Source organism: Zophobas morio, unplaced genomic scaffold (assembly GCF_036711695.1).
Source record: "Zophobas morio isolate AGI-343-1 ecotype UQ-CSIRO unplaced genomic scaffold, CSIRO_AGI_Zmor_V1 ptg000326l, whole genome shotgun sequence".
Classification (NCBI taxonomy): domain Eukaryota; kingdom Metazoa; phylum Arthropoda; class Insecta; order Coleoptera; family Tenebrionidae; genus Zophobas; species Zophobas morio.
Window position 1 is genome coordinate 19,350 of NW_026972430.1, and position 16,384 is coordinate 35,733.

Sequence of the window (16,384 nt, forward strand, 5' to 3'; positions counted from 1 at the left end):
AAATGTTTTTTTAATATAGTCATAATGAAATTCATAGAGAAAAGTTTTAGAAATATCTAAAATGCAAAAACCAACATAAATTGGTTTATTCAAAAATACTTCTAATTTACTCATTTCGATTATTGCTGAATCATCGTCAAATACAACAGAACTGTGAAAATTTGGTTTAGATATAAGAGAACGAACTCCCCATCTTCCCTCCCATTTACTAACCAATCGAATATCGCGATGTTTTCTTACATTTTCCATGCATTTGCCATAAATAGCATTAATCATTAATTTAAAAAAATCTTTTTCAAAATCGTTCTTTGCTTGCTGCCTAAGTTTTGTATTTAAATCTATATATTCCTTTAACCACGCAGATTGTTTGAATTTCATAACACGATGTACACATTTTATTTTCATACCAAATTTTGTATACATTTTTAAATTCCGATAATGAATAATATAATTTTTCTTGGGATATAAAGTCAACAATAACTTCTTAAGTTTAGATCTTGAAATGGGCGGTATCATATGCTCTGGAGCTAATGGTAAATCACTATGAATTTCATATAAATCTATTGGATAATCTAAATCGCATTCAATAATATAACCGATTGCTGAATTTTCTGGGGTATCTAAGATATCAGCTATATTGAAATTTTCTACAAACTCAAATTCTCCATACGGTAAGTATTGAGACATTGCCGCTCCGTAAAGGTTGTTAACATCAAAATACATTAAATAGGTACTATCTTTCGAAGGATCATATTCTTCTTTTGGCATGTATTTGTTATTGGCTTTACCATATCTATTGGAACACTGCGAAACTCCACCTCTAATACCTCTTTCTACAAATAGAACTTTATCTATATCCGTTAAAAGTTCTAGTTTAATTTCTGTTGTTTTTAACATAGCATCAAATGTTAGGCCCGGAGCAGTATAATAATGCAACGGATCAAGTTGATAAGTATTTAAACAAGTAGTTCGAAAAGCTTCAAATACATCGGCTAGAAGAAGCACATCAGTTTTTAAATATAAATCAGAATATTCTCCTAATGTATGAATATTAAAAGTATTCCATACATTGGTAGCATGGGAATAATCTTCATATTTAATATTTTCATCGTATAAGCGACTATAGAAATCCTCCTTTTCGGGCAATTTTGTTTCAAGTAGTTTCTCCCAGGAGTTTATGTAATCGTAAGGAAAAACTCCCTTTCTGTTTAACAAATCAAATTCTTCCATATTATTACAATTTGCCAACGTAATAATTTTCTGAGAATTATCTAAATTGGAGGAAAGTTTGTCTAAACTATGTGGCATAAATCTGAAAGAATCAATAAACCGTAAACTAACTTTCGTGTCTTCGACAAATTTAGTAAACGAGATATATCTTTCTTTGTTAATGGGAAGTAACTTAATATCACCTTTTATTGAATTTGAAAGTTCTTTAATAAAAAAATGGGCATCATATCCGCTCATATTATGAAAGACCACGGGTATAACACAAATATCTTTATAATTTAAATTACAACTTTGATGGGCAGCGACTCTATACATTCCAGTTAAATGACTATGATCGCGTACTTTTATGTTCTTTTCCGAAAATCCTTTTTTACATATATGACATATTTGGGAGGATTCAAACTGCTCACGTTCTTCCGTAGTTAATGTTTCCATAGAAATAACGTTCTGAAATTTATCGTTGCAAAAATGAGTCATTCGATGTAACTCCTGAACGAACCATTGAATGCAATTTTTACCTCGATACAAACGAAATTTAGAAAATGAATTATCATATGAGCAGTGAAAATAGTAAGCAATGCTGTGCGCAATATGTTTTTGATAAGTTTCGGTCTTATTCGTGGTGGACATATGCTGTTTGGTACAATCAAGAAGAATACTCTCGAGATCTGCATAAATAGTAAAAGATACTTTTTCTTGATGTCTATAATTTTGAAAATACAAGTAATTTTCGTTTTCTGTTGGCAGTCTTATGGAATATTTATTAATACTCTGGCATGAAGTTTTATGTTTTTGGAGCAATTCCTCTGTGGTGAAATGGTTTAAGCATCTTTCGCATATATGAAATTTACATTTATGGAGGGAAAGTTGCGTAGCTAAAAGAGCTGACAAATTTTTGATCCATACGAAATGATAGAGCAATTGTTGATCTTCAAAGTTATCATTACTGTTATTAGTATTTTGTATTTGTCTTTCAGCGGGTAGCATAAGCAAATTAATTGCTTTATAAGAATTTGAGAATCTAGTGCTTAAACGACAAGGTAAAATTTTTTTCTTCTCGATGCAGTATAAATTAATGGCAAGATTGTTGAGTTCCTCAAATTTTTGAATGTCTTTAATTGTGATTGGAAAGTCTAAATTATCATATTTCAACACATTTTTGAAATGAGGATACGATGATTTTCGGTCTGAATGTTTATCGGTAGGAAATAAAGCCGAAACTATGGCCCAAAGAAAACAATATTCATCATTATTTTGTACATTAATTATTGCATGTTTTTTTTTTATAAAATCTGGTGTGGATACAAAAGTTGAATAGCCGAATTTAATTGGGTCGTATTTATTTATGTTAATTTTCAATCCTAAAATTTCATACAACGCCCAACCGGAATTCTTTTCTGCAAATTCCTCTAATTTTTTCATGATTTTATCAATGACGTTTTCTTCGTACCATTCCTTTAAATTTGTGTATTGATCAATGTGCTGATTTTTTGTTGAAAATGTTTTAATGTCTGTTTCACCAGAGTGCGGTTGAATAAAATTTGCGGAAAAAATTACATTTACCTTAAGCATTGAGTTTTTCCGTTCTTTTTTAATTCTAAACATAAAGCATTTAAAAGATTGTTGAAAAAACTGAAGAGGATCTTTAATGTGGTGGTTACTTATAAATCCTGTACGAATTCGTTGTTGAAAACAGGATTCGACATCCTGCCATGTTACATTAGTCACCGGTTTAAATTTGACTGTTTTAATATAGCCTTCACCAGTTTTTATAGACAATTGTTTTTTCTTATTTAAAAGCTTTAGGCGATAAAATTTCAAATACGCCAAACTTGTTTCTAAGGAATTTGCGTTTTCCAACATATTTTCTCGATGGATTTTACATTTGAGTGCTTTTCTAATTATTCTAATACTGGTATTGATATAAACTAAAAAATGTTTAGTTTCTTCGATTGTTTTGATTTTACTTATGTATTCATGAATTAGCTTAAGAGAGTTTTTACATATAGCCGTCACTGATTCTTGTGATTTCATTTTTTGTCGTGAAACTTGCTCACCACAGCAGAAAAAAAGAAACACTACTATTTCCCGTTGACTAGTTTCTTGTTTATATGAGAATTAATTTGCAAGTTACAACTTGCAAGTCGTAGTTGAAAACGTGGTCGTAAAAAATAAATTCAAGTCAGCGAAAAATGAAACATGAGGAAAGCAACTGAAGGAGGGAAAAAAGTAAGGGTGGGGATTAATATAGTGTATAAATTAAAGATCACACAAAAGAACAGATTAATAAGTGCTCTGTAAGTACATATCATAAAAATTAATTAACGACAGAAATGGGTAAGCTTATATATATTTTTTTTTTGTAGTAGTTAATTTTTTTTTGTGTAGAGAAATTTGTTATCTGCCCCTATGATGTCAGCCACAGGCTTTTAGAGAATAGGCTGAGAAAGCATATTTTCAAATGCCACCGGGATGCCTGGGAAAGGGAGCGAAAACTCTGGGAGAATGCACTTCCAAGACCATCTACACCACCCCCACCACCATCAAAGTGGTTCAGCCAACCACCACCAACACCACCGCAAGTGGAAAACTGGGACAACGAATTCTCAGGGACCTATGTCCCAAAGTTAGATAGATCCCTGTTTTTAGATAGAACAGCCTTAAACGCCTACCATGCGACATTTAACAAATATATAAGAAAACAATAATTTGTTATTTCTATCGCTATCACCCCACCACCATCATTTACCACACCATCATTTACCACCTCTAAAAACTTCTTCCCTACAAATATCAACGACCACAACTAAGTATTTGTGTCTGTGTACAAGAAGATAAGTCTAAGATGTTTCTGCCTAGCAATGTGTTAATACTATTAAATGTGCTTGTTGAAAACAACTTGTATATTTACACCACTTCAAATATAAGTCTGCTGTATATTCAGACGTACGAAAAAGAATTTTGGGAAAAAATGACTCCGATCAATCTAATCGAAACCAGTTATCATCTCTTCTATGCGAAAAATATAACAATGCAGAATCATTTGACTTACAAGATAAAAACGGAAGAAGAAAATCACCAATTTTCCAATTGGTTAATAATAGAAAATACTAAGAACAGTCGCAGTTCAAAGGAAGTCATTGATTTTTGTTTAAGAAACGATCGTGTATGGTTTGCTTCATTTTTTGTCATATTCACGATAATGACTGTAATAGTGGGATGTTGGGACCTGGCTGCTCGTTAATGGTGGTGGTGATGGTTGTTGCTATATATATAGAATTCCGCAACAACAAACTATTCATTTCATCCAAACAATGTTCGGCTTAAACTGCACACTTGTTCTATCAACCATTCTAATTCAGAAAGATTTTTATTTATTGACTGATAGCAATGTTACTGATGTCTATCTACAAACTATTGATAGTAGTAAAGAATGTATTGTTAGAAAAATGTTAGAAATTAAAAATGGGCATGAACAACTACGTATGTTTTATTCAAAAATTGTATCTTCCTCGAACCAACTGCAATATCGGCTAGAATTAGTCTTCAAAGACAACACTCGATGCAAGTCACCGAATTACACCATCATTAACGATTATAGTGGATACAAGAATTCTACAGGTGCAAATGTTACAGAATATTGTTTGGCAAAACCATGGATATGGATATTTACTTCAGTAGGAGCAATTATTTTTGCAATCGTATTTTGTCTGTTACTTTATTTAGTACTAATTTGTTTCAGTTATTTTAGTAAATACAATACTCAAACAAATGTATGATTCAATAAAACAATTAGTTACTATTAATAGTTTTATTTAATGTCCTTTAACATATTTATTTAACAGCATCAGTACTACGATTTAATACAACAATAAGTTATTTAATATGTTTTAAATTATTTGTCCAGCAGCACGATATGACTCATCACGATCTACCACCACAGCAGTGATTTTTGATGATTGTTTATAGGTTTTTGATTTTCGTTTTTTAATGATGTTTTGTTGTTTTCATATAAAATTCAACAAAAAGCCGTTTTTGGTTAACTTGAAATTTTTTTTTTTAATGTCTTAGTACATTTAGTTGTGATGGTAGTAGTCATATAACAATACATATAAAGAACAACCTATTTCGCTTTTTTTTTTTTTTTTTTTTTTTTAAGTGTTGCATGTTGGGCTTATTCGAATCCTTTTTCGATGGTCTTTTTTTCGACCTGAAAAAATTTTTACGTAGCGACCTCGAAAAAACTAGAAATGGCTCCTGTATCTAGGTCGATGTGGACAGAATCGATTTTTTTGAGCAGACTTATGCGTTCGTTCCAGAAGAAGGTTTTGATGTATACAACCGATATTCTATCTCTTACCATTTGGACACTAGAAACTTTTGCCCTTTTCTCCCTTATTTTCAACTTTTTTGAAAATTTTTTTTGCTCAACATATGGCTTAATTTTTTTAGCTTTTCCCCGTTCCCCTGAGCCGACATGCTACCTCTTACCGCTTACGAACTATGACGTTTTTTCGTTATTACTACTAAACGGCAGCGAAAAATATTTATTTTGCTAAGTGGACCTATAGACTGTTCACTCAGAAATATTTTGATGCAAAAATATTTTTTTTAAGTTTTGCCGTTTCGACGCTACAAACTTTTGCCCTTTTCACCGCCATGTTGCAAGTTAGCTGAAAAACGTCGAAGGGGATGTATATGATACGTATTTGTGGATCTTTTTTGTCCTATACACGAACCTTCTATCTCTTACCGTTTTCGAGTAACAAAGTTTTTTTCTATTTGAACGGTAAACACACCTATGACTCATATTTATTTTTGGTTACGGTAAGCTAGTAGTTCATGAGGATGCATTTTTTTATGGAAAAACAAACTTTTCAAAATTTCGATAAATTTTTTTTGAGATTTTTTATTTTCAATTTTTCTTTATATCCTTTGGGTTTTTTTAAATTTTTTTTTCACCAAAACTTCTAATTTGCTTCCCTACTGCTCAAGGAAAACTTTTTTTTTAATTCTGACAACCTTTTTTGACGAAAATTTTTTGACCCCAAACTCAAATATTCACATATTTAATTACATGGACCTATTGATCAAATTTTAGCTAGAAACTGTATTTTTGTCGATTTTTATTGAATTTGAACTATATTTCAACGATTTTTGATGGTTCTGAGCCACCAAACACACTTAAAGCATGCAGAATCGACTCAGAATAGGAAAAGGAGACGTTTAGGTCAATTTTATGCATTCTGGCGTTCGTAAATACAAGAAAACTGTTAAAATTCTTCAGAAACGTCACTTTTGAAGTGTTTTCTTGTACTTTTAAGGCCCGGTATTTCAGTAGTTGGTTAAAATCAGGGTTAACTAACCTTGGTTAAATTTTAACCAAAACTTTAACCAAGAACCGGTATTTCATTGTCGAAAATTTGGTTAAGTATATTCTGGTTAACTAACCATTATTTCTCTTAAGTTGGTATCGTAATTGGTCTACCAGTTGAAAAGAGCATGTGCGAGGATATATTCTTTCATATTTTGGTGGGCGTGTAGGCGTTTTTATAACCTCACTTTTGCTTTATTTACATTTTGATTGTGAAAGTGTTGTTTCTTTTTAAGTGAATCGTGCGAAAAATAATTTAAAAAAATTGGTCTAAAGAGTTTAGACAGTACTTCCCTCGCTGTCGGAAACTTGACGACTGCATGCCTATTGTGTTTTTTTTCTCATTACATTTATGTAGTGGGAATTTAAAAAAAAATTGCGATGACGTCATCAACATTTTTGCAAGGACACGTATATCAGTTGGGATAGATGTAGTGTAATACTAAGAATAAAATTATTATATTCTCACATTTTCGGGAAAATGAATTGGGTCGTTTTGAATATTGATTTGTAATAATCAATAAAATAACGAAACAATTTACTCACATATAACTACGTATCAGAGACAACTGAAAATCGTGCATGTATAAACATTCTTAATTTAAGATGACAGGCGTAACAGCATACGTGAGAGTCAAACAGAGAAACTGTAAACAAAACGACCATCGGTTTTATTGCTTCGACTTGCGCTTATTATACATATAAAACATTGGGTTTTATTTTAATTCTTGACGGTGAAATTCACAATTGGTTGATTATAAACATGTCTATTTCACATTCGCGGAACCAAGTGAACGCATAAAACAAATCCAGGTCTGTAATGTTAAAGTCGATGTAAATAAGCGTGCTACCCTTATGTTTCAACCGAGTTTTTCCTTTAACAAATTTTGTGTCTACCAAATTGGGTTGGTTGGGGTGTAATACTAATAATAAGTGTTGCCTTTAATTTAATCAATAAAATAAATTGACTTCATTAATTTTTTTGAACCACCTCTTAAGAAAATCTAAAAAATATGAATGGAATGATAAATCACAAGTACAAACACATCATGTTTTTTGCATTTTAGATAGGATTTATTCAGCAAAATTTAAGGGTGACGTCATCAATTTTTTTAGGAGGGATGAACAAATACATTTTGAACAAAAGTTTACCATGCTTATAATAACTTTAAAATATTCCCAAGATTTCAAAGCATTCGGTTTTCTAATTCCTGATTAAATCGATAAAATAAATTCACGCCTTCATTAATTTTTTTGAGTCACCCTGCATATGCAAATCCAAAAATATGATTGGAATGATAAATCACAAGTACAGACTCATCATATTTTGTACATTTTAGATACGATTTATTCGGCAAACTTTTGAGCTGACGTCATCAGTTTTTTGTAGAAGATAACCAAATATATTTTGACTAAAAATTTATTATGCTCTTTATAACCTTAAAACATCTGCAAGATTTCAAAGCATTCGGTTTTGTAGTTCCTGATTAAATCAATAAAATAAATTTACGCATTCATTAATTTTTTTGAGTCACCCTGTATATGCAAATCCAAAAAATTTGAATGGAATGATAAATCATAAGAAGAGACTCATCATATTTTGTACATTTTAGATAGGATTTTTTCAGCAAAATTTTGTGGTGACATCATAAATTTTTTAGGGGGACGACCAAATACGTTTTGATCAAAAATTTACCATGCTTATGATAATTTTAAAATATCTTCATGATTTCGAAGCATTCGGTTTTGTAGTTCCTGAGTAAATCAGTAAAATAAATTTACGCTTTCATTTATTTTCTTAAATCACCCTGTATATGCAAATCCAAAAAATATGAATGGAGTGATAGATCACAAGTACAGACTGATCATATTTTGTACATTTTAGATATGATTTATTCGGCAAACTTTCGAGCTGACGTCATCAAGTTTTTGGAGGGGATAAGCAAATATATTTTGACTAAACATTTATTATGCTCTTTATAACCTTAAAACATCTGCAAGATGTCAGAGCATTCCGTTTTGTAGTTCCTGATTAAATCAATAAAATATATTTACGCATTCATTAATTTTTTTGAGTCACTCTGTATATGCAAATCCAAAAAATATGAATGGAGTGATAGATCACAAGTACAGACTCATCATATTTTGTACATTTTAGATATGATTTATTCGGCAAACTTTCGAGCTGACGTCATCAAGTTTTTGGAGGGGATAAGCAAATATTTTTTGACTAAAGATTTATGATGCTCTTTATAGCCTTAAAACATCTGCAAGGTTTCAAAGCATTCTGGTTAGCAGATTAAAAATTAAATTTCAAAATGTTGTTTTATAATTTTGATTTTTTTTCCAAAAATCTGGACGTTGCGGGTGAAAAGTCGATTCAGAGTTGTAAACTACATGTGTAGGACTATGTTATTTTATACAATTGAAAACCCATTTACTATGTACAATTTTAAGTGACGTCATCGCATTAGTGGTGGGGATGATTAGACAAATTTTGGTTAGCGTTTTACCATCTACATGATATTCTTAATATAAGTACAAAATTTCACAACAATCGGTCGAGTACTTTCGGAGATTATCTGTCTAATAAAATCCGGGACAACAGACGGACAGACGGACGGACAGACGGACGGACAGACGGACGGACAGACGGACGGACAGACGGACGGACAGACGGACGGACAGACGGACGGACAGACGGACGGACAGACGGACGGACAGACGGACGGACAGACGGACGGACAGACAGACGGAAATGGGAGACCTATTTCTTCGTCTTCTAGGGGTCATGAAAGATCGAGAAAACGTAAAAGTAGAGAGTCGGCCGACGGACTCGATTACAATACTTCCTTTGCTTACGCTCGGGAAGTAAAAATGGCAAATATTTACTCTTCTAGCGATAGTGACTCAGACGATGAGCAAGTTATTAATTTTGTTGTCCGCTTGGGACGAATTCGCAAAGTTCCTAGAATACAGATACGAAAGGACCATTTTAATTACTGGGACGACCAAGAATTTTATTGTAGGTTCAGACTGTCAAAAGAATCTGTAACAAATTTGATACATTCAATTCATGATGTCATAAAGCATCCGACAAATTGGTATAAAATATACAATTTAAAATAATATAAGCTGTTTAATGAATGTATTTCAGGAATCACGCTCTTACATCAATGGAAATGTTGTTAATTACACTCCGATTTTTCGCGACAGGCAGTTTCTTAATTGTAATTGGAGATTTTGGAGGTGTTCACAAGAGTACTGTGGGAAAAGCAATAAACAGAGTGAGTGAAAGACAAAACTAGTCATAAAAATGTTACCTATGTTACAATAAATTGAAGGTTACAAGAGCTATTGCAAATTTGCGGGAAGAATACATAAAATTTCCTCAAACAGGAGAAGAAATCTCTATAGTGCAACAAGGTTTTTATCAACTTGCAAGATTCCCACGAGTTGTTGGTGCTTTAGATTGCACACATATCAAAATAAAGTCACCGGGTATGTTAATAAGGTATTTTGTGTTAACGGACATTAGTATAGAACATTTTGCAGGTGGAGAAAATGCTGAAATTTATCGCAATCGGAAAAATTTTTTCTCCCTGAATGTGCAAACAATTGCTGCTTCTAATTTAAAAATAATAAATATTGTAGCAAGTTCTGCTCACGACTCAACAATTTTTAGAAATTCTGAGATTTGCAGAAAATTTCAAAATGCAGAAATGGAGCGTGCAATACTTGTTGGGGATGCAGGTTACCCTATTCAAAATTTTTTAATGACACCATTGACAGTGACAAATACAATTGCTCAAAATTTATATAACGAGTCACTGATTAGAACACGAAACCCAGTTGAACGTTCTTATGGTGTTTGGAAACGACGCTTCCCGATTTTAAGTAATGGCATAAATCTACACCTACGAATGGTTCCCTGGATAATTGTAGCCACAGCAGTCTTGCATAATATCGCAATTTTAAACGACGAAGATGAACCACCTCCCTTAAATCTCGAAGAGCAAAGAGCTTTTGATTTGGCAGATGATGTACCAGTTGCTGATGATGTAAATAGAAATAACAACAACAGAGCAAGAAATGAATTCATTGCATATTTTGCAAATTTGTAAATTTACATATATAGTGTAGAAGTTTATAAATTATTTCTAAATTCATTAAATGCAATTTCAGCTCATGTTCCGCTCTATGCTTTAGTTGGTTTAGTATTTTTCATTGTTCACATCACTTATGTATTCATCTAACCAAGTAAATAAAAACAAAATTATATGAAATTAATTTATTATATCTCACTGATTTACTGATTATTATCAACATCGGAGAACGTGATTTGTTGTTTCAACAATGTCATCCTTAATGCATGCTCCTCCTGAATTAATTTCAATTTTACACAATGTTCTTCTTCACGATGCCGCAGTTTTTGCTCATGTTCCTCCTGCAATTGGTTCTTCATTATTGCATGGATTTCCTGTTTTTGCTTGTGGTCTTCTTCAAGTAACTTTTTTTTGAAAACTGAGTTGTTCCTTTTCTCGTCGGCAAGCTGACACCATTTGTAATTAGTAATATTTCCACCCACTCTTATTTTACCTGCGGAGAGTACATTTTATTTTCAAAGTTACTTATTACTATTATTAATTATGTCAAATCACCTTTCTTTGAAACTTGTAGTGGTTTCGAGGGAAGCTTTTTTAACATTCTTGGAGTGTATTGTGACCAGTCTGAAAAAAAAATAACCATGTGTTTAATGTTTAACAATACTTTATATCTTACCTAATTCATTTTCCTGCGTATCCCCCGGTTGTGCAACTACGTCTTCTTCTAAAACTAAAAATAAAATATATATTATAATTTTAATAACAATTAATTTATTACTTTGCACTTACCTAATTGTGATGAAGAGGCACTGTTTTCTGTGAAGAAGCTGTTTGACGTCCCCATATTCTCTACAAAAAAGGTGTTATTATGAAATTTACAAGTATGTATATATTTTTTGTATAGGTACCTTCATTTTCAATCTCTGGGACAATTGAATCCTCAATTTCATTTCTGTTTGTTATTTCTACATCTAGAACTTAAGAATCAATTACAACCATGTTGTTGTTATTTTAATGTCTAATAAGTGATAACTTACCATCATTATCACACACCGCTGGCAAACCTGTCAATCTGTCTCCCAAAATTTCGCGGACAGTTGCGTCTACTGACGTCTCTGTTGGGCCTTTGGAGGGACCACCGCCAGTGCCTCGTGCGTATTTTTTATCGTGGGCAAAATTGCAAACTGCGGTTTTTTTTAAATTTGTCCATTTGTCTTTTAGATTCCTGGACGTTCGAGGCACGGTACCAGAAATGGCATTAAATGTTTCTGTCAACTTCTCCCAGGCTATCCCCTTTTGCTTATTATTGACGATTCCAGTTTCTTTGCACTCGATCACATTCTTGTTTTGTCTAACCAAATCTACAAGTAGGCAAATTTCTTGTGTTTCAAAATTTTTTGATCTAACACGTTCACGTTCACTGTTCATCCTGTAGATTTTATTATATACTTAACAGTGAAAAAAAAACACAACAACAGGCACGAGGTACACGAGAAAACGAGGTTAGAACGGTGATTAATAACAAGAAAAACTGTCAAAACTGGTCTTCAAAATGTCTCCCAAAATTTCGCGGACAGTGGCGTCTACTGCGCATGTGTTAACCAAAAAAATAATGGTTAAACCACCTAGCTGGGCTGGGTTAAAGTAACCAACAAATTTAACCGTCAAATATCTTAACCCCACACTGAAATACACTTAACCAAAACTTTTTTTGGTTAACTATAATTTCTTGGTTTAACCAACAACTGAAATACCGGGCCTAAGCCACTCAGATATCCTACGGGCTCGGAAACTGCAACGAAACCATCAAATTTTAGCTAGAAACTGTATTTTTGTCGATTTTTATTGAATTTGAACTATATTTCAACGTTTTTTTATGGTTCTGAGCCACCAAACACACTTAAAGCATGCAGAATCGACTCAGAATAGGAAAAGGAGGCGTTTAGGTCAATTTTATGCATTCTGGCGTTCGTAGATACAAGAAAACTGTTAAAATTCTTCAGAAACGTCACTTTTGAAGTGTTTTCTTGTACTTTTAAGCCACTCAGATACCCTAGGGGCTCGGAAAGTGCAACCAAACCATTAAATTTTAGCTAGAAACTGTATTTTTGTCGATTTTTATTGAGTTTGAACTATATTTCAACGATTTTTGATGGTTCTGAGCCACCAAACACACTTAAAGCATGCAGAATCGACTCAGAATAGGAAAAGGAGACGTTTAGGTCACCTTTATGCATTCTGGCGTTCGTAGATACAAGAAAACTGTTAAAATTCTTCAGAAACGTCACTTTTGAAGTGTTTTCTTGTACTTTTAAGCCACTCAGATCCCCAACGGGCTCGGAAAGTGCAACGAAACCATCAAATTTTAGCTAGAAACTGTATTTTTGTCGATTTTTATTGAATTTGAACTATATTTCAACGATTTTTGATGGTTCTGAGCCACCAAACACACTTAAAGCATGCAGAATCGACTCAGAATAGGAAAAGGAGACGTTTAGGTCAATTTTATGCATTCTGGCGTTCGTAGATACAAGAAAACTGTTAATATTCTACAGAAACGTCACTTTTGAAGTGTTTTCTTGTACTTTTAAGCCACTCAGATATCCTAGGGGCTCGGAAAGTGCAACCAAACCATTAAATTTTAGCTAGAAACTGTATTTTTGTCGATTTTTATTGAATTTGAACAATATTTCAACGATTTTTGATGGTTCTGAGCCACCAAACACACTTAAAGCATGCAGAATCGACTCAGAATAGGAAAAGGAGACGTTTAGGTCAACTTTATGCATTCTGGCGTTCGTAGATACAAGAAAACTGTTAAAATTCTTCAGAAACGTCACTTTTGAAGTGTTCTCTTGTACTTTTAAGCCACTCAGATACCCAACGGGCTCGGAAAGTGCAACGAAACCATCAAATTTTAGCTAGAAACTGTATTTTTGTCGATTTTTATTGAATTTGAACTATATTTCAACGATTTTTGATGGTTCTGAGCCACCAAACACACTTAAAGCATGCAGAATCGACTCAGAATAGGAAAAGGAGACGTTTAGGTCAATTTAATGCATTCTGGCGTTCGTAGATACAAGAAAACTGTTAAAATTCTTCAGAAACGTCACTTTTGAAGTGTTTTCTTGTACTTTTAAGCCAATCAGATACCCTACGGGCTCGGAAAGTGCAACGAAACCATCAAATTTTAGCTAGAAACAGTATTTTTGTCGATTTTTATTGAATTTGAACTATATTTCAACGATTTTTGATGGTTCTGAGCCACAAAACACACTTAAAGCATGCAGAATCGACTCAGAATAGGAAAAGGAGACGTTTAGGTCAATTTTATGCATTCTGGCGTTCGTAGATACAAGAAAACTGTTAAAATTCTTCAGAAACGTCACTTTTGAAGTGTTTTCTTGTACTTTTAAGCCACTCAGATACCCTATGGGCTCGGAAAGTGCAACGAAACCATCAAATTTTAGTTAGAAACTGTATTTTTGTCGATTTTTATTGAATTTGAACTATATTTATGGTTCTGAGCCACCAAACACACTTTTCTTGTACTTTTAAGCCACTCAGATACCCTATGGGCTCGGAAAGTGCAACGAAACCATCAAATTTTAGCTAGAAACTGTATTTTTGTCGATTTTTATTGAATTTGAACTATATTTCAACGATTTTTGATGGTTCTGAGACCCCAAACACACTTAAAGCATGCAGAATCGACTCAGAATAGGAAAAGGAGACGTTTAGGTCAATTTTATGCATTCTGGCGTTCGTAGATACAAGAAAACTGTTAATATTCTACAGAAACGTCACTTTTGAAGTGTTTTCTTGTACTTTTAAGCCACTCAGATACCCTACGGGCTCGGGAAGTGCAACGAAACCATCAAATTTTAGCTAGAAACTGTATTTTTGTCGATTTTTATTGAATTTGAACTATATTTCAACGATTTTTGATGGTTCTGAGCCACCAAACACACTTAAAGCATGCAGAATCGACTCAGAATAGGAAAAGGAGACGTTTAGGTCAATTTAATGCATTCTGGCGTTCGTAGATACAAGAAAACTGTTAAAATTCTTCAGAAACGTCACTTTTGAAGTGTTTTCTTGTACTTTTAAGCCAATCAGATACCCTACGGGCTCGGAAAGTGCAACGAAACCATCAAATTTTAGCTAGAAACAGTATTTTTGTCGATTTTTATTGAATTTGAACTATATTTCAACGATTTTTGATGGTTCTGAGCCACCAAACACACTTAAAGCATGCAGAATCGACTCAGAATAGGAAAAGGAGACGTTTAGGTCAATTTTATGCATTCTGGCGTTCGTAGATACAAGAAAACTGTTAAAATTCTTCAGAAACGTCACTTTTGAAGTGTTTTCTTGTACTTTTAAGCCACTCAGATACCCTACGAGCTCGGAAAGTGCAACGAAACCATCAAATTTTAGTTAGAAACTGTATTTTTGTCGATTTTTATTGAATTTGAACTATATTTATGGTTCTGAGCCACCAAACACACTTTTCTTGTACTTTTAAGCCACTCAGATACCCTATGGGCTCGGAAAGTGCAACGAAACCATCAAATTTTAGCTAGAAACTGTATTTTTGTCGATTTTTATTGAATTTGAACTATATTTCAACGATTTTTGATGGTTCTGAGACCCCAAACACACTTAAAGCATGCAGAATCGACTCAGAATAGGAAAAGGAGACGTTTAGGTCAATTTTATGCATTCTGGCGTTCGTAGATACAAGAAAACTGTTAATATTCTACAGAAACGTCACTTTTGAAGTGTTTTCTTGTACTTTTAAGCCACTCAGATACCCTACGGGCTCGGGAAGTGCAACGAAACCATCAAATTTTAGCTAGAAACTGTATTTTTGTCGATTTTTATTGAATTTGAACTATATTTCAACGATTTTTGATGGTTCTGAGCCACCAAACACACTTAAAGTATGCAGAATCGACTCAGAATAGGAAAAGGAGACGTTTAGGTCAATTTTATGCATTCTGGCGTTCGTAGATACAAGAAAACTGTTAAAATTCTTCAGAAACGTCACTTTTGAAGTGTTTTCTTGTACTTTTAAGCCGCTCAGATACCCTACGGTCTCGGAAAGTGCAACGAAACCATCAAATTTTAGCTAGAAACTGTATTTTTGTCGATTTTTATTGAATTTGAACTATATTTGAACGATTTTTGATGGTTCTGAGCCACCAAACACACTTAAAGCATGCAGAATCGACTCAGAATAGGAAAAGGAGACGTTTAGGTCAATTTTATGCATTCTGGCGTTCGTAGATACAAGAAAACTGTTAAAATTCTTCAGAAACGTCACTTTTGAAGTGTTTTCTTGTACTTTTAAGCCACTCAGATACCCAACGGGCTCGGAAAGTGCAACGAAACCATCAAATTTTAGCTAGAAACTGTATTTTTGTCGATTTTTATTGAATTTGAACTATATTTCAACGATTTTTGATGGTTCTGAGCCACCAAACACACTTAAAGCATGCAGAATCGACTCAGAATAGGAAAAGGAGACGTTTAGGTCAATTTTATGCATTCTGGCGTTCGTAGATACAAGAAAACTGTTAAAATTCTTCAGAAACGTCACTTTTGAAGTGTTTTCTTGTACTTTTAAGCCACTCAGATACCCTATGGGCTCGGAAAGTGCAACGAA

The 16,384-nt window shown here is 33.2% G+C and overlaps 2 protein-coding genes across 2 annotated transcripts; one reads left to right on the forward strand and one right to left on the reverse strand.

The window, feature by feature from the left end:
* The first annotated feature begins 9,521 nt into the window (after positions 1 to 9,521).
* On the forward strand, positions 9,522 to 10,175 carry LOC135119987 (putative nuclease HARBI1). Its single transcript, XM_064044349.1, has 4 exons — positions 9,522 to 9,655; positions 9,762 to 9,891; positions 9,949 to 10,118; positions 10,160 to 10,175. The coding sequence occupies exons 1-4, from the start codon at positions 9,522 to 9,524 to the stop codon at positions 10,173 to 10,175; spliced, it is 450 nt and encodes a 149-aa protein (XP_063900419.1).
* Positions 10,176 to 10,880: 705 nt separating this feature from the next.
* Positions 10,881 to 12,138, reverse strand: LOC135119983 (uncharacterized). Its single transcript, XM_064044344.1, has 6 exons — positions 11,748 to 12,138; positions 11,619 to 11,681; positions 11,500 to 11,559; positions 11,387 to 11,440; positions 11,266 to 11,334; positions 10,881 to 11,203 (listed from the first exon to the last, which is right to left on the reverse strand). The coding sequence occupies exons 1-6, from the start codon at positions 12,136 to 12,138 to the stop codon at positions 10,914 to 10,916; spliced, it is 927 nt and encodes a 308-aa protein (XP_063900414.1). The 3' UTR covers positions 10,881 to 10,913.
* Between the last annotated feature and the right edge of the window lie 4,246 nt (positions 12,139 to 16,384).